Source organism: Gopherus flavomarginatus, chromosome 10 (genome assembly GCF_025201925.1).
Source record: "Gopherus flavomarginatus isolate rGopFla2 chromosome 10, rGopFla2.mat.asm, whole genome shotgun sequence".
Classification (NCBI taxonomy): Eukaryota; Metazoa; Chordata; order Testudines; family Testudinidae; genus Gopherus; species Gopherus flavomarginatus.
In genome coordinates this window covers 45951631-45977081 of record NC_066626.1, presented here as the reverse complement: position 1 = coordinate 45977081, position 25451 = coordinate 45951631, and the positions used below count along the sequence as shown (strand labels likewise).

At 42.6% G+C, this 25451-nt stretch overlaps 2 protein-coding genes across 2 annotated transcripts in view; both read right to left on the bottom strand.

Moving 5' to 3' along the window:
- LOC127030195 (sodium channel protein type 1 subunit alpha) overlaps positions 1–25451 on the bottom strand; it is a 358700-nt gene that overhangs the window by 243021 nt on the left and 90228 nt on the right. The window lies entirely within an intron of this gene.
- Positions 99–25451, bottom strand: part of LOC127030224 (sodium channel protein type 2 subunit alpha-like) — a 138253-nt gene continuing 112900 nt past the window's right edge. The window contains exons 23-28 of the mRNA XM_050916324.1: positions 21273–21554; positions 10138–10191; positions 9455–9592; positions 5061–5165; positions 4434–4704; positions 99–3971 (exon numbers count right to left, since the gene is read on the bottom strand). Coding sequence (XP_050772281.1) covers positions 2788–3971; positions 4434–4704; positions 5061–5165; positions 9455–9592; positions 10138–10191; positions 21273–21554 — 2034 coding nt within the window. The 3' untranslated portion in view covers positions 99–2787. The remainder of the gene's footprint in view (positions 3972–4433; positions 4705–5060; positions 5166–9454; positions 9593–10137; positions 10192–21272; positions 21555–25451) is intronic.

The window sequence follows — 25451 nt, the reverse complement described above, 5'->3', positions numbered from 1 at the left end:
AGCAACCCATTTATTATTGTGTATTAATTTTACATAATAAATCACAGATTGAACAAGTACATATGATAAAAATTTAATCTTTATTCTTTTGTCTGGTTAGTAATGTATTTATAGGAAAACATTTTCTGGCATGCAGTTCATCAATACATTACATGTCAATAGTTTTAGTAAAAGGAGTCGTCTATGTTTAACTCCACCTTGAGTAAGAAACAAAAACATCCTGATGTGATGCATTATACAAGTTCACTACTTGGTTCTTGTGAAAATAAGATTGTAGATCCCATATTATACTTTAAACACTTCTAGTGCATCATGAATCAACAAGAATAACAGTCTATATAAACAGACACTGTGAAAGATCAAGGATTCCATGAATAAGACTACCTCAAAACTTCAGATGCAGGCAGCGCTAGAAATTCAACCAATTTCTCCATTCTTTTTCCACATACAAGGAACAACCTACTCAGAAGCAAGTGAACTCTGGTCCCTATTTTATTTAAAATTATTTCATACTAAAATATGTTCAACTATAATAATAAGCAGAAGTGTACAACTACCTATTCATTTCTTCATAGCTTAAATTTCTTAACGAAAAAGGAGTAGAAATGACCAAAAAAATGACTGACAACAACTTGAGGATAACTGTAGCTGCTTATAGGTACAAAATGCTGAAAAATAAAGTGATTTTGAAAAATAATATAGTTTTTTTTACAAAACTGTTTTCTAACCCCACATTTTCAACAAGTTAAACAGTTTACATGTCCTGTATAGTCCAATTATACACTGCATGATATATTTTTTAAAATTAAATAAAAATAAGCTCTTAAATAGCAGCAAACTATTGCTTACTGACATGAAGAATGATGTCTGGTGAACAATTTGTTTCACTTTTCCACTGACACATGGCTTCCCATATCAGACTTCCGAACTTTGGATGATGTAAGATACAGCAACAAGGTATAAGATACAGATAAACATGCATCAGTGACAACCTTCAAATTATTTATAATTGTACAGAATATAACATATTACCTGTTGAAAGTTTGCAAACTCGACTTATTAAGGTACATAATGTAATAAATACTGCGGTCAGGTCGTTATTTGCTTGCTCAAACATGTACCACTGTGTCAAACGATTTAAATATCAAAAGCCATTTCATTGACAATTACAATGTCAGCCTTGCTGAGAACAGATGACATTTAAAAAATACTGCAGCATAAAGCAGAATAACTACACCTATTTGAACATTTCAGTGTTTGAGGAAGATTCATTTCATATTGCAGAACACTTGACAAAAACATATGGGGACCAAATTCTTCCCTAATTTACACCTTCCCCTGCCATGTCTCCCCTTTGCAACTCTAACATTGGCCTGCTAAACCAAGCTTGTGAGTTCAATCCTTGAGGGGGCCATTTAGGGATCTGGGGCAAAAATCTGTCTGGGGATTGGCCCTGCTTTGAGCAGGGAGTTGGACTAGATGACCTCCTAAGGTCCCTTCCAACCCTGATATTCTATGATTCTAACAAGGTTGGGTTGTTGGCATAAGGTATAAAGCAAGGCAGTATTTGTCCCAATGGTGCTTAACATTCCCATTGATCTGCACATGTTACTCCCTTTATCTTAAATGGGTTTTACTCATAAGAATAAGAGAAGCAGAGACAGAATGTAGCTCCAGACCTTAGAGTAAAATATGGACTGCACTGCTGAAATGTAATTGTCTATATTAAAAGGCAAAAAACAAATGAACAAACAAACCAAAAGAAACCAAACCAACCAAACAAAAAAAATGACTGTTCCATTTTTGGGTATTCTTTTTTACTTTATATTTATTATTTTTCTGGATGTTTTATTTCATGATAGTTAAAATATTTCAAAATTAAGAGCCAGCCTGAAATCTGGAAGTAGTTAGAACTCTGCTGCTCTTTGTGAGGTCATATGTTTCCATGCATGAGCAATAAGTACAGCATGCCTTCATGCAAATCACTTCAATCCGAACTCACCAAATATAGACTTTAAAATAATAGGTAAAAATGTTTTTTAAGAAAACCAAAAACTAAGTAACCAAAAAGAAAAAAGTGGAACTAATAAACGAATCAGCTGTCTGTGAGAATAATTACCCTCTTCTAAGGGCAGACTGCTCTACTGGTATTTATTGATATCTTGTTTATATTCCCCATGGTCTTGTCATCTTTTTGTGATGGCACTGATCAGATTTAGGTTTAAGGTCACGGGGCAGGGACCTCACTTTTTAATTAGCTTGTTAAGAACCATGCCGCATAAATAGTATCTGACACTTGAATACCTGTGAAAGAGCACATATCTCCTTTTCCCAACATAAAAGAACCACATATAAAAATCTGTGAATTAAGACAAATGACTGCACCAACAGACATTTTAAAAGTAGGACAAATGTAGCCATTGAAATGCAGAGAATGGATATAATTACGCCGCTGAAGTATTTGTTGTTAACACACACGCATTTTAAGAATTATAGATTTGCATCCTTTAATGTTCCTAACAGTCTGAATAGCAATGTTGTGTCTCCTCTTCATCAGTACCAGCTAGTAATAATAATCTCTTGGCAAAGCTGTTACCCTACAGAGTCATAGTTTGATGACAAGGGGTCACTGTCTTGATATAGGCACTGACCTTAAAGGGTGTGTATGTGCATGTATGTGTAAAAGCTGTCACTTTGGTGTAGACCTCCTACAGGAGCCCTATTGACATAAATGTCACTTTCTCAAGCTGTAAACCATTGGTGATGAATGGAATTCTTTGTTTTCTTTTACTTTTTACTTTCCCTGGTGTCCTTACTTTTGTCTTCTTTTTCTGAATTGTCTTTTTCATATTTGTCTTTGTCTGGCTTTGTTATACTATCGTAGGAAGGTGGAGAAGTTGTGGAGGGGGTTTTATCTGTTTTTTCTGCAGCTGAGTTTTCACTTAGCTTATCCAGAGTCATATCTACTTTGATAGGCAAACCATGCTTTCCTTTGTGATACATAAATGAAACTTTTTTCACCGTTTGCTTTAAAAGGTAATGTCTGTAAGCTCGCTGAATAACAGTAGCGGATACTTCCTCTTGTTTTCGTTTTAATGTGGTGGTAATTGGTTCATAGGAGACTTTAGAAGGATTGGCCGCCATAAAACGATCTTCCATTTGTATTCGAAGTGCATCCATCTCATCACTTTCCCCCAAAACACGCTTTGTAAAAGCAAACAAGATGTCAAGGCAGTGAATTCTGTCACCACTTACCATGGGCAGATCCATTGCAATAAGCTGAAGAGTGTTTGGTTTTGCTATAAGAAGAGGAGGATCCAAAGAGGCTGCAAAATCAGATAGTTTACTGTATTCTATAAACTGGGTTGCATCTGGATCATACTTTTCCCAAACCTCATAGAACATCTCAAAGTCATCCTCACTCAAGGGCTCAGCACTTTCTTCCGTAGCAACACTGAAGTTCTCCAAAATAACAGCAATATACATGTTTACTACAACTAGAAATGAGATGATAATATAACTGACAAAAAAGAAAATCCCAACTGGAGGGTTACCACAGTCTCCTTTAACAGAGCTTCCTGGGTGAGGTTTATTAGGATCACAGTCCGGTTCTCCACTGTTAAGAATTGGTGCTAACAAGCCATCCCAACCAGCAGATGTGGTAATCTGAAATAGGCAGATCATGCTGTTGCCAAACGTTTCAAAGTTGAACATGTCATCAATCCCACTTTCCTTCTTAACATAAGCAAATTTGGACATTCCAAATATAGCATAGATAAACATGACCAGGAAAAGCAGGAGACCAATGTTAAACAAAGCGGGAAGAGACATCATCAAAGCAAAAAGCAGAGTGCGGATCCCTTTAGCACCCTTAATGAGACGCAGGATTCGACCTATTCTGGCGAGTCGGACAACTCTGAACAAGGTGGGGGACACAAAATACTTTTCAATCACCTTGTCTAAAAACATACCTGTAAACAAAACAAAACAATAGTCTGTTTTATAACAATTTAAATTTTCCATATCACAGAGCATAAATGAAGACAGGCCATATCTAGCCTTAGTAGAGATTCTGAATAGGGAGAGAGTCAAATGTGCATTCTTACGTTTTGTACAATAGCATCTATTAAAACACACTGCACAGGTACCATATTTGTTTTGCCATTGTTTATGATGGGTTATGAAAAAATTCATATTAAAATTAATATACTAAAGTACTAAGAAAGCCCATTTGCTGTTTCTGAGGTTGAGAATGGTAATGTACAGATTACAATAAATGCTCTAATGCATTTTTTCTGTTTACTGTAGAATCAGGGGAAGTGAAAGCTAAGTAACGGTCTATCTGATCTTGTAAATCTTCCATTATTAAAACAAATTTTTATAACAAATGTTTGCCCTTCATTAGATTCTTTTTAAATGTAATTGTTTCTTACCTACTATGGAGAGAATGACAACCACAAAATCAAAAATGTTCCAGCCTATGGTGAAGTAGTAATAACGGAGTGAAATTAGTTTGAGGACACATTCTCCAGTGAAAAGGACAATAAAGACCATGTTAATCCAGTATAAAATATGTTTCATCTCATCACTCTGGTCATCAGTTTCTACCATCATTGTGACCATGTTGAGGCAGATAAGAATCATGATGCTGATATCAAATGCTTGTTTTGTTACAATATCAAACATCAAACCTTGGAATTTGTTCTGAAAAAAAGTGAAAGAGTAAGTAGAATTTTATTAAATCCCCCACTTGGTAAGGCAACTCCCATCTTTTCAAGTGATGTGTATTTATACCTGCCTCTGTATTTTCCACTCCATGCATCTGATGAAGTGGGTTTTAGCCACAAAAGTTTATGCCCAAATAAATTTGTAAGTCCCTAAGGTGCTACAAGGACTCCTCGTTGTTTTTACTGATACAGACTAACACAGCTACCATTCTGAAACAGAAATATGCATACATTTCCATTTCCAACTATAACATCCAGAAATGTTTGACACTTAGCTTGCAGTTGTGATTTGCTCCCAAATTCAGATTAATGTAAGTTAACGTGCATTCTTACCGCTGGTCTAGGTATAGGTTTTTGTGGTTTCTTGGATCCCAGCTTTTTCATTGCATTGTAATATTTCTTCTGTTCTTCTGTCATGAAGATGTCTTGACCTCCAAGGTAAAGAAATGAAATAACTGGTTACAACCATGCCATTAGAGATATTATTTCTATATATGAACATAGAATTTACTATACAGGTATTCATTCTTTCAAAAGACAAAATTCAGGGATCAAAATAGATTACATAGAACTGAATTCTTTAAGAGCATATGAAGTCTTGCTAGAAAAATGAGGCTGTTTAATGTTGGGGAGAAGGGGTGAAAAACTGAGCTTTTAGCTAGCAGTACTCATTAAAAGAGCAGACAATTTAGAGATATTTGGCATGAATAAAAATGAAGCTGTGGTATGACAACCCCATACTAAAGCAAAAAAGGAAACCACATGCAACTTTTTGAGCTACAGTTTGTAGTTGGAAAAAGTGCTACTGATAATATTCAGATACCACTGTAGATTGAAATTCTTTAAAAACTTCAAAAATAAAAGACTATTATCTCTTTATTTGGAACAAAATCTAAGGGAAGTGTTTTAGTTGTTTCTTTCTCTGCTCTTTTTTACCTCTTTGTTGTGTAATAGTAATTGGATTTTAATCAAATGATTGAAATGTGGGTTCAGGACTATTCACTGGATTTGCCTTTACCTCTGGTATGGTTGTTTTTCCACACTAAAGTTTTGAAAGACAAACTAGTCTAATATACTTTTATAGATTTTATTAAAAGATTAAGCGAACAAATGTGAAGCTAAACATAAGTCACTGATTCACTTCTAGTTTATCTAAACTAATTAACATTAACACAACACAATAAAAAAAATAAAGGTTATAACTGAATTTTAACCTAAGGATAAATGGATTCTTTATCTGGCTTGCCAATTACAACAATAAGAGTGGGTCTACATGACACAGTTAGGGAGATAAAACAACATCGCTTAGGGCTGTGAAAAATTTCATGCAGTGTGCAATGTAATTAAGCTGACTTAACCCTCGATGTAGACAGTTCTAGGCTGATGGAAGAATTCTTCTGTTCACCTAGCTACCACCTTTCAGAGAGCTGGATTTACTACCGTGATGGAAGAAACCCCTTCTGTTGCTGTAGTGCAGCAGGGTCGGCAACCTACAGCATGCGTGCCACCTTTGGCACATGAGCCAATTGCCTGGCACGCAGCTGCCAGGCAGGGTCCCGGCCACTAGCCCTGCTCAGCACGTGGCCGGCTGAGTTAATAGAACCCCAGAGCAGCAGAGGCTGAGTGGAGCTGGCGGCCGGGACCCCAGACCAGCGGCCGGTGCATTCCTCGGTTCTACCCTCACTACGCTCAGGTTCTGCAGCTCCTGGGAGTGTGAGCCGCTGGTCGTGGGGCTCTGAGCCTGCTGCGGGAGGGGCTGTGGCTCACATTCCTGGGAGCCGCAGAGCCCAAGCACGGTGAGGGGTGAGCCAGGGGGGCACATGGGGACTGCCGCCCGCATGCATCCACTGCAGGAGCCCCCTCGGGGGTTGAAGCACCAGGCAGGCGTGTCCTCCCAGCTCCTTCCTCACCGCGCTTGGGTTCTGCAGCTTCCGGAAGTGTGAGCCACTGCCACCACTGCCCCTCTTGCAGCTCCCCGCTCCCGCTGCCTCAGCACTCCATGTGGAGTTTTGCCTTCACATGGAGCCAGTGTCTGATCGGGATGGGCCTGCTAAGGGGAGTCTGGGAGGCAGTCAGGGAGGAGGGGAAGGGTTGGATGGGTTGGGAGTTCTGGGGGTCCTGTCAGGGGATGGGGAGGGTTGGATGGGGCGTGGGAGTCCCCAGCGGTCTGTCTGGGGCAGGGGTGTGGCTAAGGGTTGGAGCAGTCAGGGGACAGGTAGGGGATAGGGTCCTAGGGGGGCAGTTAGGGTGGGGGGTCTCGGAGGTGGCAGTCAGGGGACAAGGAGCAGGGTGGGGGGATTGGGGGAACTGACTGGGGCAATTGGGGTGGGAAGTGGGAGGGAGGGGATGGGGGCGGGGCTAGGGAAGAGCTCTTGCCTCCTTTTTGATTGTTGAAATATGGTAACCCTAGGCAAGGGGGAAGCTGGGGGGCACATGGAGGCTGGCGTCCGCATACATCCACTCTAGCCTGCAGGAGACTCTGGGGGTGGGGGCGGGCCCCAGCCTGGGCAGGAGGGGGGGACGCAGCTGCTCCCTGCTAGTGGCGCTGCTGCCTTTGCAGGGCAGCTGCCCCCCTGCACCATGCCGGCTCCTCCATGGCTGGGGCTCGCTGCTGCCACAAATGGGATGCTCTGGCTCTCCGGTGCCTCCGGTAGGCAGCTCCTCCCTACCGAGCTGCTGCAGCGACCCAAGCCCTGCAAAGCCAGTGAGTGGACTCAGGGTGGGGGCCACCTAGGTGGGATGGGAAAGGCTCGTGGGGGGGCTGTGCACCATCCAGGGAAGTTCAGGGGGTGGAAAGGGGGGACCTGGTCTGGAGAGCAGCCCCTGGACTTGGCTGGCCCCTGTGGTCTATAAAGGTTCGGGATTTGCCCCGCAATGAACTGATGTGCAAAGGGCAGTGGGGCGCAAGGTGGAAGTTTCGCCTACGGAGCAAAATATCCTTGCACCGGCCCTGCCTCGGGTGTGCGTGCACCCCAGGTTAAGAACCACTGCACTAAACTGATAAGATCTGCATTTTAATTTAATTTTAAATGAAACTTCTTAAACATTTTAAAAAACTTGTTTATTTTACATACAAAAATAGTTTATAGACGTATAGAGAGAGACCTTCTAAAAACGTTAAAATGTATTACCTGCATGCGAAACTTTAAATTAGAGTGAATAAATGAAGACTTGACAGACCACTTCTGCAAGGTTGCTGACCCCTGCTGTAGTGTATACAGTAGAGTGCTGCAGCTGGTGCCAATATAGATTTTCTATTATAGACATGCCCTCAGTAATTAAATCAGCTTATAAGGTTAACAGAAGGAAGAATTACTTTAATACTTCAAAGGAATGTTAAGAAGGAAAACTGTTCCTTTAATATAATTGGTTGGGCCAAGAATCTGCAAAAGCAGAAGCTAATTCTTGCCTTTGCTTTAAAAAAGTACAACTCTTAGAATGATTTCTTTGCAGCTTGTCACTTTGGCACAGGCCAACAATGCCTCCAGCACCTGCACACTAACCCAACAACTGAAATGAGACCAAAATATTACAACCCAAAGAAGACTACAACACAGATATTAGAAGGGACTGACATGCACCAATGCCTGAGGCCCTCACAGTGGTAGGGAAATGATTAAATCAGATATGCCCAGATAATCCTGGCAAATGACCTGCACCTACATGCTACAGAGCAAGGCAAAAAATCCCCCAGCATCACTGCCAATCTGACCTGGGGAAAATTCCTTCCTGACCTGACATATAGTGATCCTGAGCATGTGAGCAAGAAACAGCGAGCTAAGCATCTGAGAGAGAAAATATTCAGCTTTGTATCAACAGCAAATTTCATTAGTGCACTCCTGCTTTTAGTGCTAAGATCAGGAATAAAAATATTGAATAAATTGGTCCCAAGACCAATCCTTGGGGAACTCTTCAGCGGCTAATCAGGGTATCCAACATGTTGACCATGGTTCAACATGGACCAATCATTTGGTTTGTCAATCTGAGGTTGCAACAGAAGATTCTAGTCTGAAGAGAATGTTTTCTTGCAAAATCCATTAGTGACAACAAGCAGATGTTCCTTTATTTAGGGGACACTGAGGGTATGTCTACAAGGCAATTAAAAACTTGCTTGGGCTGGCCCACATGCTCTAGGGCCCTATAAGGTGGGAGGGTCCCAGAGTTTGGGCTACAGCCTGAGCCCGGAAGTCTACAATGCAATTAAACAGCCCCACAGCCCGAGCTCCTGAGCCCAAGTTAGCTGAAATGGACTAACCGTGGGTTTCTAATTGCAGTGTAGACATACCCTAAGAGACCCATGTGAGAAGGAGCTGGTACCAGATGTCAGTCTAATGTTATAAGGCCCACTCTAACTTTGCTAAATATGATTAACTGTTCATCAGCAATTACTCTTTCATACATTTTCACTCACTCCTTATGACAAAAGTCAGAACAACTTTGGATGGGGGTGGGGTGACCAGGGCAAGTACATGGTCTGCTCTAGTGCCCTTTCACCTAAAGTCAAAAGCTGCTTTAACATTTCTTATCAATATTAAACTTTATTTAATAATTGATCAAATAAAGTTATCCAGGCCTCGATTCAAATATGGCCCATGTTCCCTACACCTATTATGAGAGAGTTCAGATAATTATTTTCATCCCTTATAAAAGTTAATCACTTGATGTTTAAATCATTTCTTTTACATTCAGCTCTTTCTGATATAGTGATGAAATGCTAAAATACTTATCTTCTTTTTTTGTTGGTTGAAGTTGTCTATGATGACACCAATGAAAAGGTTCAAAGTGAAGAATGCCCCAAAGATGATAAAGATGACAAAGTAAAAATACATATACAGGCTTTCTTCATACTTGGGCTGCTGGCCTACCTACAAAATAAGGAGAAATAGCAAAACGTCAGCACTAAATAATAAGAGACCAATTGTCTGAAGACGATGTTTCTAATGCCTCCTAAAATTCTGCAATAATTTGTTTGTTTCAGTGGACACCAGGTACACAAAGCAGGAAAATGCATACGTGACAGTTGGTACATTAAAATGTAGGTTGTCTGTGCACACTTGCAAAGTCATCTTTGAAAACGATGCAGAGTGTCAAACTTCATTAACAAAAAAGAAAGAAAGCCAGGAAATTTGGCCATTCTAGAGCAGTATTTAAGCATTTCTTTGTTAGCCTTTGTTAATCTATTTTTATATAGTTAGCAATATTTATTGTAAATAACTACTGTAAGAAAGCAAGTTGCTCCATCTGAAATGTGCACTTTATTACTTTATAAATTTAATTTGTATACAACATTGGCCATGTTTTAAGCTTTCCTTTTCACTGCCATTCAAGTTAGATATTAAAGAAGCATTCTGTATACCTTAGAGTCTACCCACTCTAAACAAATAAACTTAAGAATATGTACTGTACTTACATCTGTGGAATCAACAGCTGCATACATGATATCCATCCATCCTTTAAATGTAGCCTATGAAAAGGCAATGTGTTAAAATTCTGTGTCAAGCTTCAGGTCAAAGAAAATGTGAAACATTTTATAATCATATTCTTATGAAAGAAAGGCTCCCATTTCCCACACCATATATTTGCAAATTCATAGAATAAAAGTACTTAAAGTATAACAGTGAGAATTTTTTTTGCTACAAATTTGAGCAAAAAAAAATTTAAAAAAATGCAGCTATGGCAACACTGAAACATTTCACAAATTCATGTCAGTTTTGACAAATTATTTCAGTTAAAGAAAACATTTTTAAAAAATCAAAATGTTACATTTTGACATTTTCTAAATGAAATGTTTCAATTTTTTATCTGAAACAACTTTTCATTTTAAAATCTCCTTTAATTTTATTTCACACAAAAATGTTTTTAAAATCTCAAAATCAAAGTGAAATGTTTTGTTCAACACAAGTGATTTTTTCTTCAAAATTTTTGATTCTCCAAAAATAATAAAATTAAAAAATTTGATTTGACTCCACTTTACTTTTTAAAAAAGAAATTCAGACTTGCCAGTGAACCAACGAATCACTTACTTGCACGGTTCTACTTTAGCGTTAGTATCTTGGAAAGAGATGAGTATATAATTCACAAATTAATTCAGCTGCCTTTTTTTTGACCACAGAATACCTCTGAACAAATTCTGATTTTCCTGGATGTGTTAATTATTTGAATTATTACGCAAACTCTTCAAAAGTCCATAGATGGGCTGAGTTCTGGTCAACATCCGAGCTAATCAGTTATACAGCTAACTGATATGGTAATGTTTCTGTTTCCATTTTCTGACTGTTACAAACATCAGAAAGGATTTCACAGACCACTGTGGCTTTGAGTTTCTCAGGGAGAGGACTGGAACAGCTTACAAAGAAAAAGCAGAAAATAAGCTGGCCTGGGAAATGTTATGTATTTAAAACTTTTCATTTTGGGGGCACACAGGCTTTGTTCTAGGCATTGTTCCTAGGGGAAAAAATCTAACATTTATTGGCTAAAGACAGACACATTTTAATTTAATTTTCTCTTATCACATTCATAAAAAGAAATTCCTATTTTGAGAGGCTGTAGTCAGATTCCTGTAATAGCTCCTTCTGCCTCTGCTCTGGAAACAAATTTATCACTCTGTAGTTGTGCAGACACTGTCCTCTTATCCTGGATAAAATAACTCAACTGCATTTACTGATGTCTGTAATTCTCTGTCTAGCAAACAAAAGTTTTGTACATGTATGTGCCTCATGATGGGCATTTTGAGATTCCTGTAATAGCCACTCTGCCAGGGTTCAGGACAGTGGTGTTGGGAATGACAGGTTGGTCCTTTAGGTGTGTTAATGTTGCAACAGCATCCGATAACTAACTTCCTTTTTCTGGTCATCAGCATTCACAGTAAATACGGCAAATAGTTACACAAACAGTGAAGGGGAAAAATCCCATAACCCATGATTTAGGCACCATATAAATGCAAGGGAATCATCCTAACATGGACACACAGTATGATGTCACCATAGAGAAATGTTTGGTTTTTTGCGGGGTGGGAGAGGCAAAAAATCTGGCAAAAACAGTCAGGCAGGGAGTTTTACAGATGATCTGATGCAAGTTGTTGCCCAGTCACAGAATGGTGCACAGGTTGGCAGTATATGTGAAAAAGAAGTTGGATTTATATAGAGATAATAGATTTCATGGTTCTTCTTCTGAGATAAAAATGATGTTCCTCCAATCTTATTCTCTAGGATTGGAGGTAAGGGAACATAAGGGTAATCCTGTGGTGAGTCATAGGATCATACAATCATAGAATATCAGGGTTGGAAGGGACCTCAGGAAGTCATCTGGTCCAACCTCCTGCTCAAAGCAGGACCAATTCCCAACTAAATCATCCCAACCAGGGCTTTGTCAAGCCTGACCTTAAAAACCTCTAAGGAAGGAGATTCCACCACCTCCCTAGGTAACCCATTCCAGTGCTTCACCTCCTAGTGAAAAAGTTTTTCCTAATATCCAACCTAAACCTCCCCCACTGCAACTTGAGACCATTACTTCTTGTTCTGTCATCAGGTACCACTAAGAACAGTCTAGATCCATCCTCTTTGGAACCCCCTTTCAGGTAGTTGAAAGCAGCTATCAAATCCCGCCTCATTCTTCTCTTCTGCAGACTAAACAATCCCAGTTCCCTCAGCCTCTCCTCATAGGTCATGTGCTCCAGCCCCCAATCATTTTTGTTGCCCTCTGCTGGACTCTTTCCAATTTTTCCACATCCTTCTTGTAGTGTGGGGCCCAAAACTGGACACGGTACTCCAGATGAGGCCTCACCAATGTCGAATAGAGGGGAATGATCACGTCCCTCGATCTTCTGGCAATGCCCCTACTTATACAGCCCAAAATGCTGTTAGCCTTCTTGGCAACATGGGCACACTGTTGACTCATATCCAGCTTCTCGTCCACCGTAACCCCTAGGTCCTTTTCTGCAGAACTGCTTCCTAGCCATTCGGTTCCTAGTCTGTAACAGTGAATGGGATTCTTCTGTCCTACGTGCAGGACTCTGCACTTGTCCCTGTTGAAACTCATCAGGTTTCTTTTGGCCCAGTCCTCTAATTTGTCTAGGTCCCTTTGTCTATCCCTACCCTCCAGCGTACCTACCACTCCTTCGAGTTTAGTGTCGTCTGCAAACTTGCTGAGAGTGCAGTCCATGCCATCTTCCAGATCATTAATGAAGATACTGAACAAAACCAGATCCAGGACTGACCCTTGGGGCACTCCGTTTGAAACCAGCTGCCAACTAGACATGGAGCCATTGATCGCTACGCACTGAGCCCGACGATCTAGCCAGCTTTCTATCCACCTTATAGTCCATTCATCCAATCCATACTACTTTAACTTGCTGGCAAGAATACTGTGGGAGACTGTATCAAAAGCTTTGCTAAGGTCAAGGAATAACACATCCACTGCTTTCCCCTGATCCACAGACCCAGTTATCTCATCATAGAAGGCAATTAGGTTAGTCAGGCATGACTTGCCCTTGGTGAATCGATGCTGACTGTTCCTGATCACTTTCCTCTCCTCTAAGTGCTTCAGAATTGATTCCTTGAGGACCTGCTCCATGATTTTTCCAGGGACTGAGGTGAGGCTGACTGGCCTGTAGTTCCCAGGATATTCCTCCTTCCCTTTTTTAAAGATGGGCACTACATTAGCCTTTTTCCAGTCATCTGGGATCTCCCCCGTTCGCCATGGGTTTTCAAAGATAATGGCCAATGGTTCTGCAATCACATCCACCAACTCCTTTAGCACTCTCTGTCATAGTATATTTCTCCAATCTGAACCTTAGAGTTCAAAAAATTGGGGTACCAGCATGAATTCCTCTAAGCTTAATTACCAGCTTAGATCTGATACACTGCCACCATCCAAAAATATATAGTGTTTTGGGGCACTCTGGTCCCCCCAAAAACTTTCCCTGGGGACCCCAAGACCCAAATTCCTTGAGTCTTACAACACAGGGAAATAAACCATTTCCCTCCCCTTCTCCTTTCTTCCTCCGAGATCTTTCCTGCCCTGGGTACACTAGGAGATCACTGTGATTCAAACTCCTTGAATCACAACACAGAGAAATCAGGGTGGTTCCCCCACTTCTCTCCCCATCCCTTCTCCTTCCCTGTTAAGTACAGACTCAATTCCCCTGAGCCTCAACAAGGGAAAAAAATCAAACAGGTCTTAAAAAGCAAAACTTTTAATAAAAAGAAAGAAAAAAAAGTAAAAGTTATCTCTGCAATTTAGATGGTAAAAATTACAGGGTCTGTCAGCTTATAGAAACTGGAGAAAAAGCCTCCTCCAGCAGAAATACAATTTAAAATACTTCCAGCCAAATACACATTAGAACTTTACCAGCCAGATACACATTTGCAAATATAGAAAACAATCAAAAGACTATAACCGCATGTGCTACTTAATACTCACTATTCTGAATATATAAGAGACTGCAGCAGGGAGATTGGCAAGAAACCTGGTTGCACGTCTAGTCCCTTCCAGGACCCAGAGAGAACAAAGCCAAACCCAAAAAACACAAACAAAGGCTTCCCTGCACCGAGATTTGAAAGTATCTTGTCTCCTGATTGGTCCCCTGGTCAGGTGTTTGGTTCCCTGTTTGTTAACCCTTTACAGGTAAAAGAGACATTAACCCTTAACTGTCTGTTTATGACACCCTCAGATGCAGCGCATCCGGCCCCATGGACTTGTGCTCATCCAATTTTTCTAAATAGTCCCGAACCACTTCTTTCTCCACAGATGGCTGGTCACCTTCTCCCTATACTGTGCTGCCCAGTGCAGCAGTCTGGGAGTTGATCTTGTTTGTGAAGACAGAAGCCAAAAAAATCATTGAGTACATTAACTTTTTCCACATCCTCTGTCACTAGCTTGCCTCCTTCATTCAGTAAGGGGCCCACACTTTCCTTGACTTTCTTCTTGTTGCTAACATACCTGAAGAAACCCTTCTTGTTATTCTTAACATCTCTTGCTAGCTGCAACTCCAAGTGTGATTTGGCCTTCTGATTTCACTCCTGCATACCTGAGCAATATTTTTATACTCCTCCCTGGTCATTTGTCCAATCTTCCACTTCTTGTAAGCTTCTTTTTTGTGTTTAAGATCAGCCAAGATTTCAGTGTTAAGCCAAGCTGGTCGCCTGTCATATTTACTATCCTTTCTACACATTGGGATGGTTTTTTCCTGCAACCTCAATAAGGATTCTTTAAAATACAGCCAGCTCTCTTGGACTCCTTTCCCTCTCATATTATTTTCCCAGGGGATCCTGACCATCAGTTCCCTGAGGGAGTCAAAGTCTGCGTTTCTGAAGTCCAGGGTCCGTATTCTGCTGCTCTCCTTTCTTCCTTGTGTCAGGATCCTGAACTTGATCATCTCATGGTCACTGCCTCCGAGGTTCCCATTCACTTTTGCTTCCCCTACTAATTCTTCTCTGTTTGTGAGAAGCAGGTCAAGAAGAGCTCTGCCCCTAGTTGGTTCCTCCAGCACTCGGACCAGGAAATTGTCCCCTACACTTTCCAAAAACTTCCTGGATTGTCTGTGCACTGCTGTATTGCTCTCCCAGCAGATATGACGGTGATTAAAGTCTCCCTTGAGAACCAGGGCCTGCGATCTAGTAACTTCTACTAATTGCCGGAAGAAAGCCTCGTCCACCTCATCCCCATGGTCTGGTGGTCTATAGCAGACTCCCACCACGACATCTCCCTTGTTGCTCACACTTCTAAACTTAATCCAGAGACTCTCAGGTTTTTCTGCAGTTTCATACCAGAGCTCTGAGCAGTCATACTGCTCTCTTACATACAATGCAACTTCCCCACCTTTTCTGCCCTGCCTGTCCTTCCTGAACAATTTATATCCATCCATGACAGTACTCCAGTTATGTGAGTTATCCCACCAAGTCTCTGTTATTCCAATCACATCTTAGTTCCTTGACTGTGCCAAGACTTCCAGTTCTCCCTGCTTGTTTTCCATGCTTCTTGCATTTGTGTATAGGCACTTAAGATAACTCACTGATTGTCCCGCTTTGTCAGTCTGAGACAGGAGTCCTCCCTTCTTGCACTCTTCCGCTCGTGCTTCCTCCTGGTATCCCATTTCCCCACTTACCTCAGGGCTTTGGTCTTCTTCCTCTGGTGAACGTAGTTTAAAGCCCTCCTCACTAGGTTAGCCAGCCTGCTTGCAAAGATGCTCTTCCCTCTCTTCGTTAGGTGGAGCCCGTCTCTGCTTAGCACTCCTCCTTCTTGGAACACCATCCCATGGTCGAAGAATCCAAAGCCTTCTCTCCGACACCACCTGTGTAGCCACTTGTTGACTTCCACAATTCGACCATCTCTACCCAGGCCTTTTCCCTGCACAGGGAGGATGGACGAAAACATCACTTGCGCCTCAAACTCCTTTATCCTTCTTCCCAGAGCCACGCAGTCTGCAGTGATCCGCTCAAGGTCATTCTTGGCACTATCATTGGTGCCCACATGGAGAAACAGGAAAGGGTAGCGATCCGAGGGTTTGATGAGTCTCAGCAGTCTCTCCGTCACATCGTGAAGCCTAGCTCCTGGCAAGCAACAGACCTCTAGGTTTTCTTGGTTAGGGTGGCAGACAGATGACTCAGTCCCCCTGAGGCGGGAATCCCCAACCACCACCACCCTCCTCCTTCTCTTGGGAGCGGCAGTTGTGGAATCCCCATCCAATTTATCATAGGACAAATTGTAATAACGAGCAGGAAAGAGATTGACATAGTATGATGTTAACATTTTACTTCCACAGTGTCCAAAAAGAAAATACTCAAGAGATGGAATATGGTGCTCAGTGAGAAATGCATTAGAATTAAATAGGATAGGCCACAGGGACCAGAAGAGATTATGGAGCCTCCCAGGGTACCACTGTCTCCACTACTCCACGTAGGCAATCAGAAGTGCAAAGTACAGCATCTGATAAACAACAAAGGAAGAAACCATGGTTGTTGAACTATTTTTCCACTGACATCAGCTGTCCAACCAGTGCAACATTTTCGTGTCATGCAAACAACACAAAGCACAATTGCTGCAATATATATGCTAGTCAGAAAAGCCACAGTGCGCAGCAACATAGGAAGGCTTCCCTCCACCTGAACTAATAGCCATGTAGTGGGTAAGGACAAATGCCTCCACTTAAGAGGCAGCAGAGTAGCCACAGTGCCAGAAAGAACAGTTCAACCTCAGCAGGGACAGTGTCTTCACATGAGGAACTGCCTCAGAACACTGGACAAGATGGACCATTGTTGTCTCTGACAGCAGCTAGCACTACATGCTTCAAGGGAAGGCATGAGAAACTGATGAACAATTATGGAATAACCTAGGACAAATTTCTTTCTAATCCCATCAGCTAGTGGCTGTCTTGTACTCTGAACAACCAGGTTTATATCTGTTACATTCTGTAACCCACTTATCCATATATATATAATCCTTTTATTCCTACCAAGCTCTTGGCCTTAACATTATCTTGCAGTAATGAGTTCTACTGATTATTTATGAAAATGACTAAATGAGCAATATTGCATTAAATTGGTTTTGTACTCTAAGAAAAGATAAATAGAAGCCTCAAATAACTTCTCTATATCATTAATTATTCTGTATATTTTTATCCTAGTCCCCTCCTCCCTAAACTAAACAGTCCCAATTTTCCTCCTTCTCCTCACATGAAAGTATTTCCATGCTTCTAGTCCAGCGGTCGGCAACCTATGGCACGCATGCCAAAGACGGCATGCAAGCCAATTTGTAATGGCACGCTGCTGCCTGCTGGGGTCCGGCTCAGCCCACTTCCCCCTCCCCACCCCTTCCCCCAGAGTGCTGTGTCGAGCCCCGCCTCCTCTCCCTCCCTGCCACCGATGGCCTTTGCAAGGGAGGGGAGGGGAGAAGAGCAGCCTCATCGCCCTTGCTGCTCAGACTGGTAAGGAGGTGGGGAAGGGAGGCAGGAGCATGGCCTTGGGGAAGAGGGGTAGGAACGGGGTGTATCCCTCCAGCCCCCTGCTGTGAGCCACTCAGGCCAGGGGGCTGGGAGAACCCCCCTGATCCCAGCCCACCTCCCACAGCCCTCTGCCCTGACCCCAGCAACCCCCTTGCACCCCAGCCCCCTGCATTCCCCCATGATGCCATCCCTGACTCCTGCACCCTCCACACATACCCAGCACCCACACCCCATGTCCTGACTCCTGCACCCCCTCTCATGCCCCCAGCCCTCTGCCCTGAGTCCTGCACCCTCCACACATACCCAGCTCCCTCACATCTCCTGCCCTGACTCCTGCACTCCCCACACCCTCTGCCGTGACTCCTCACACATACCCAGCCCCCCCACACCCCATGCCCTGACTCTTGCACCCCCACATCCCCACCCCCCACCCAGAACACCAAATGGGAGCTCCTGCACCCCCCCCGCCACATTCCCACCTGCACCCCTTGCACCAAATGGGAGCTGCCCAAGTAAGCACTCCACATCCAAACTTCCTGCCCCAACCCTGAGCCCCCTCCCTCATTCTAGCTCCTGGCCAGACCCTGTACCCCAACCCCCAGTCTGCTCCTTCACCCCTAGCCCTGTGCTCAGTGCACCCCCCCCTTAGCTCAGTGCAGAGAGAGGAAGAGAATGGGCCAGAACCAGGGAGAAGGTAGATACCTACTGTATGTGGGCAGGGCCAGGATCCCAGACTGGCAAGGGGCCGGCAGCCAGAACCCCAGACTGGCAGCAGGCTGAGCGGGGCCGGCAGCTGGGACCCTGGCTGGCAGGAGCCAGTGGATGGAACCCCAGACCGGCAGCAGGCTGAGCAGCTCGGCCTGCTGCTGGTGTGGGATGCTAGCCCCGCTCAGCCCGCCACCGGTCTGGGGTTCTGGCTGCCAGCCCCTTGCCAGCTGGGGTCCCAGCCGCCGGCCCTGCTCAGCCCGCTGCCAACCTGGGGTTCCGGCCTCAGGCCCCGCTCAGCACGCTGCTGGCTTAGGTGAACGGAACCCCAGGCTGGGAACAGGCTGAGCAGGCCAGTGGCTTGAGATCAGCATTTTAATTTAATTTTAAAAGAAGCTTCTTAAACATTTTGAAAACCTTGTTTACTTTACCTACAACAGTAGTTTAGTTATATCATATATAGACTTATAGAGAGAAACCTAAAAAACGTTAAAATGTACTACTGGCATGCAGAACCTTAAATTAAAGCGAATAAATGAAGCACACTGCTTCTGAAAGGTTGCTGACCCCTGTTTTAGTCATTTTCAACCCCCTCCCCCCCCGCCACAATGCTGCTTCTTTGGTCAGATGGGGTCACCAGGATGGAACATTGGAACTGAGCATTCCAACTAAGGCTGGGCAAGACATCATTTTCTATCCCTTTCTTTATGCATCTTAACATTTCATTTTTAAGACCACCACTGGGAAATGAACAGTTTTTTTCCATTCAGCTTTCTACAGTGATGTCCAGGTTTTCTTCCTGGGCAGTCACAGTTATTTTATATCTAGCAATGTGTGCAAGCAATTCAAATAATTCTTTCCGATGTGTATTATCTTGCACACTGGACACAAAAACCAAGTACTGAGTTAATTTAAGAGGGGCACGATATACTGCAATCCAAAGCCCTTTTGTTGAGTGTATACTGTGCAAAGATGTTGGGATTTGACTTGTTCCCTTTATTTTCCTTAAAAAAGAAGTCTTTCAAAAGCAAATGGTATGCAATTTTCCAATGAAAAAGGATGTGGCAGAGTTCTATGAAGCAGTGAATGCTTCAGTATAGCATGCCCTTTGGAGCTACAATGTCAAGAGAGGTCCACCCAAGCACAGGCTTTTGGTTCAGTTAATAAACCACTAATCATATCTCTATTAGCACAAACTGCCTCTGTCCTAGAAGCAACTGTGGCATGTGTCAGTATACGGCTACCATGCCTGGGTGGAGAATCCGGTTTCTCCACATTGCCACTAATATAGTGGAGAAATGGGCTTGTCAGAAGAGAGCTGTTGATGAGCTCCTCCCTTCCTCCTGGGTTCTTCACTGGCACCTTCTTATTGCATTTAGCCTCTATTTAGTTGAAGTGATTCTGTGACATGAAGTCATTTTCAGTTAACATAAATGTGAAAAAACATTACTCAAATGGTCAAAGACAATCGAAGTGTGACCAGGGCTGATGCAAGTTGAGTTAATTCAAATAAATTTTCATGAGAAATTATTGTCTGGCATTTGCCCATCTCTTCTGTTAATAATTACTTATTAGATATGTTAAAAATGGTACTTTAAGAAAAAAGAAACAGAAACATGAAATCAGTGAAACTGTCCCCCCCAAATACTGTAATCTCTACTACATAAATAACAATATTGCGTAAAAACAAACCATACAAAAATGTGTAATTTTTTAAATTTTACTAGAAACAACATGTAGTATGTTGACATGTTGAATATATGTGGAATTCATATTCAAATACACAGCTGAACCACAGCGCATATAACAGAGGCGGGCACACCCATGTAATCCAGAATAGATAATTTATGCAATTGCCTAACCCTCTTTAACATTAAGTGCTGGTTTCTCCCAAGAGCAATCACAAAGGTAGCCTGCCAGCAGAGGACTACCAGCCTACCAGAGTTTGAAAGAGAATAATTAGAATGTGTTTATGCGCACAAATGTTTTCGCAGAAGCAGCTTGCCAAGTGAACCTGATTAGAAATGCATGTTCCTGTCCTAATTGGTCTATAGATGGTCTGCTAGGAAAATACTTGTGCTCAGAATCATGACACTAATCAGTTCTTCTGAACCTGCTGGCCTAGAGTTAAGCACAATCCCCTCAAAACATGAGTAATGGTTGGAAAGCAACTGAACTGGAGAAAAACTAGGAGACAGCATACAACATGGAGAAAGAGGAAGGTGGTTTAAAACTCTCTTCCTTGATCTCTACTTTTAAATCAGTGAATTTGAAAAATGGGCAAGGTCTTTTAGTTTGCTCACTGGGCTAGCATGGTAAAAATCACATTTGTCCATGCCCTGCACAGTTAGATAGGGTAAGTAAAAAACAAAACAACAAAACAAAACAATAAAACCTCAGGTACATTTTTATTTTACCTTTACTCTGTGGCATTGGAATATTTTAGTGAAATCTGCAGAGATTTGGGATGAACGTGAACCTTTTTTTTTTGGCTCTCAACAGTCCTCTCTTTTTCATTCTATATATTCTGGCTGATAGTAAACACTTCTCCTCTTCCAAAGTTTACACATGAGCTTGCCAAATTGATACCAAATACCAATATTAATCTGCTTGCATGGAACAGCATCAAAAAGATAATTAAGCAAGCCACCTATTAATCCCTGATAAAGGTCCAGAATGTCTGCTTTGGAACTACATTTTTGTAATCTCCATGGTAATCATAAAAACAGTTTCCTTCTCCAAGACTCGCAAATTTTCTTATATTTAATGCACTAACAATTTTCATCAATAGATTATCCATGACTTTAGGGCGAGAATGAAAATTAAGGAATCCAACTTTGCTTCTAAAAACTATAGACAGGGAATTAAACTATATAAATATATACAGAATTGTCACTTACTACTTGCAGCAGAGAAAGATAGCCAGCTCCAACATTATCAAAGTTTACTTTCACGTTTTTCCACAGGACATCTTCATGGCTTTTCATAAAATTCTCACACTCAGTTTTATTCTCAATCTTTTCTCTTGGAAAAGGGTTACCACTTGTAGTGTTAACACAGGAGAAGAACTTGCCAGCAAACAAATTTACTCCCATTATGCTGAAAATTAGCCAGAATATAAGACAAACCAGAAGTACATTCATAATAGATGGTATTGCTCCTAAAAGGGCATTCACAACCACCTAATAAAGAAATACAGGGGAGAAAAGCTTGTAAAAAATTTTATAGCAGCAAAGTAATTAGGCATTCTTCTAAAAAGGCTAACGGCAAAAATATTTTATTCCAAAATGTAGTTACAAATTATCTTATTTTTCAAATACTTATTACAAAGCACACAATGAATCGACATGAAAAAAGGTGAAGACTAAAATGTCAAGATGAAAAATAAGAATTTTTTTTTAAAAAGTGGCAAGATGTAATCATAAAATGTGTATGCTAAGGGAAAAAAGAAATACATGTTAAAGAAATACAACATTCAAATTAATAAATTTGACAAATCATTACTGATGAACATAAACAATGACTGATGATAAGGACTGATTGATCTATAGATCTTTGCAAACAGTACAGAGGTTGACAAAATTAGGACTTCAAGAATTGTAAAACACATAATACCTTTACAGTATATTTATTCATACATTACTATTTTACTTACTGAAGACCCTGTCACAGAAATAGACCACTTTGTATTACATGTTCATTTGGATAATTAGAGTACCTTTCAAGCACCACTTATAATAATCTTGTTAGGTCTTTCAAATTAAAATATGATTTTATTTCCGTGTATATAAAGTTTCAGCTTATATTGTGATCACTATTTTTGCCATTATAATATAGGTAATTAGGGTGGCAGAAAGAAGAGTGCCTCCTGCTGGTTGAATAAGGAACTTAAGTGTGGTATGCCATGGGAAAACAGCTTTGACTCTTCATACCTGATCATTTAATTTCTACAAAAATGTCTCCATTAGTTCTAACCTTTGGGGTTATTGCTCCTTTGGGGAAGAGTCCACAGAGAACTGAAGAGCCAATTTAGACTGTTTAATGAAACTGGAATTTTTTCACCATGTCTCAGCCCTCAGGGATCTTTTTGCCCAGAACATGGGTGTGGATCTTCTGGTGTACTGTGATACCTACTGGCTGTAGCTGATTGGAGACCACTTGAAATTCCTCTCACGCAATACCTTAAATCCATCTTGCAAACAAAAATACTGATACTTGAAGTTATCTGCCTGTCTAGTGAAAACTTAGAAAGATGCATGGTGATTGTCCTAGTCCCAGCTTCATTTCAGATATGTTAGATCTCTGTTTTATGCTTCCAACTTGTACCTTAGCTAATCCTTTTGAAATAGTTTGAGGCAAAATATCAAATGATCTCTCTCGAGACATATGAAAAGTGGAATTTCTTTAGTGATGAAGTACAAAGCAATCTGCACAACCATTGTGTCATCATCAATTATAAGCATTCTAAATAGATAGAGATGCCACTGCTCTTCTACAAAAGTGACAGCTACAAATAAATAATTTTACATAAATAGATGGCATATGGAAGAAAAAATGCTTGAAAAAGATTAAGCGAAGGTCTCTTATTGAGGAAAACGAGCCTGATCCTAGATTTGAGCAATTGCTGATTTTGAACCAACATAAATAGCACTAATGTTCATAAAGTGAAGTTAGTTTCAGACCTACCTCCATGTCTTCCTGAAAGTAATCCAATCTGGCCAATATCTGTGACTTACAGGGTTTATTTATATCTTAACTCTCCAGAGGTAGTCCATATTCCTGAGACCATAGTTTCTCAGCAACTAAAGACAGAGCTGTATTGATGGCTTCCGCTTCTCTTTGATTTGGGTTACATATATGGATTTCAGGAACCTCTCCTATGTTGGGAAAAGCCTGCCCTATAGCATGTCATTATCCATACCCAGGTGTTGGACCAGGGCCGCCCAGAGGATTCCGGGGGCCTGGGGTCTTTGGCGGCAGGGGGGTCCCCCCTTCGGCGGTAAGAGGTCCTTCCGATCCGGGACCCGCTGCCGGAGTGCCCCGAAGACCCACGGCAGGGGCCCCCCGCTGTCGAATTACTGCAGAAACGGAACCGCCGCTGAAGAGCAGTCGGGTCTTCGGTGGTAATTTGGCGGTGGGGGGCCCCCGCCGCGGGTCTTCGGGGCACTTCGGCGGCGGGTCCTGGAACGGAAGGGCCCCCCGCTGCTGAATTACCGCAAAAGACTGGGCTGCACTTCAGTGGCGGGTCCCGCTTTCCGCCCCGCGGCAGAAGGACCCCCCGCCGGCGAAGACCGGGAGCAGAAGCAGTTCCGGGGGCCCGGGCCCCGCGAGAGTTTTCCGGGGCCCCCGGAGCAAGGGAAGGACCCTGCTCCAGGGGCCCGGGGCAAATTGCCCCACTTGCCCCCCCCCGGGCGGCCGTGGTGTTGGATTTGCTATACAAGCTAACCCCAAAGTCATCTTCCTGTAGAGAGGATGTGTCCATAAACTCTTGAAATGAGATTGCTTCTATTAGAATGTAGACCAGAGACCACCAGTGCCCGGATCTTTGTACATGCCCTAAGGACTGAGAGACTGAAGAAAAGGGTTCTGTAATGAAAATGGTGGGGCCTTAAGAAAACTCTGGTGACAATGGATAGAGACAGAAAGTAAGTCTCCACAAGATTTATCAATATCAAATAATTTCCTGGAGATGTTGGAGTCAACGTTGAAGTCAAATTTTTCATAATGAATTTGACTCTCTTCATTCATTTGTTGAACTGTTTGAATTCTCGGTGTGACAATGCAGCAGAGATAGGACTAGTGGCAAATTTTATTGCTTAGAAATCATATTTCTGACGTTTGCTAAGAGCCAAAAGTACCTAAAAGGTGCCTGAGCTGAGGCGTCAGTGATACAAGGCTGTAAAATATGTGTACCCGAAAGGTTTGCCAAAATACAAACTGCAGTTGGCAAGAAACCCAGGGAAAGCCTCGTGACCAGAGGAAAAAAACAGGGGCAATTCTCAGTAGTGTATCCTCTGAGACTCGTAGCATATGTCTGCTGCAGCTGGGAACGAGCCTCGCAGCCCAGGGAAGACAGACTTGTGCAAGCAGGTCTTGAGCTAATGCCAGGGCCACCCGGGGGGGGGCAAAAGGGGCAATTTGTCCCAGGCCCCAGCAGGGCCCCCCACGAGAGTTTTTCTTCTGCTCCCAGTCTTCGCCGGCGGGGGGGGCCCTTCCGTTCCGGGACCCACTGCCGAAGTGCCCCGGAGACCCGCGGCGGGGGCCCCCCGCCACCCAATTACCGCCGAAGAGCAGGCTGCACTTCGGCGGCGGGTCCCATTTTGGCAGTAATTCGCCGGTGGGGGGCCCCCGCCGCGGGTCTTCGGGGCACTACGGCGGCGGGTCCCAGAACGGAAGGGCCCCCCGCCGCCGAACAGGGCCGGCTCTAGACATTTCGCCACACGGGGGGCGCCCTGCCGCTTGCCGGTCCCGCGGCTCCGGTGGACCTCCCGCAGGCGAGAGGTCCCCGGAGCCGCCTGCCGCCAACGGCTCCAGGCCCCCGGAATCCTCTGGGCGGCCCCGGCTAATGCACCAAAAATGGCAGTGTGGATGTTGCAGCTCTGGCTGGAGATCAGGATTGCAAGCCTAAGGGGATGTGTAAGTACAAAAACTTGTGTCTCTCACCAACAGAAGTTGGTCCAATAAAAGATATTCTCTCACCACCCACCCCCGTCTCTCTAATATCCATGGACCAATATGGCTACAACCCCACTGCATACATTTATATTCCATGCCATTCTGCTCTGTATACAGTAGGTGGCAGGAACTAGCTACTGTGGGATCCTAGAGAATGTTACCAATTTCACTGGTGGTGATTCAGTGATACAGTACACTTTGTAAATAAATTTCTTTTGAAAGGAAAAAGGGTACATGGATATCAATTAATGTGCCAGGAACAAAGATCAACAATAAAATTAAGGGAATTGGTATTTTAATTAAAGGAATTAAAGATTAAGCTATTGTTCTTGTGCATTCTGGAGTACATTATACGAATGACAATCAGAAATATTCAAATGGATATTGTCAGTTTACGAGACCTA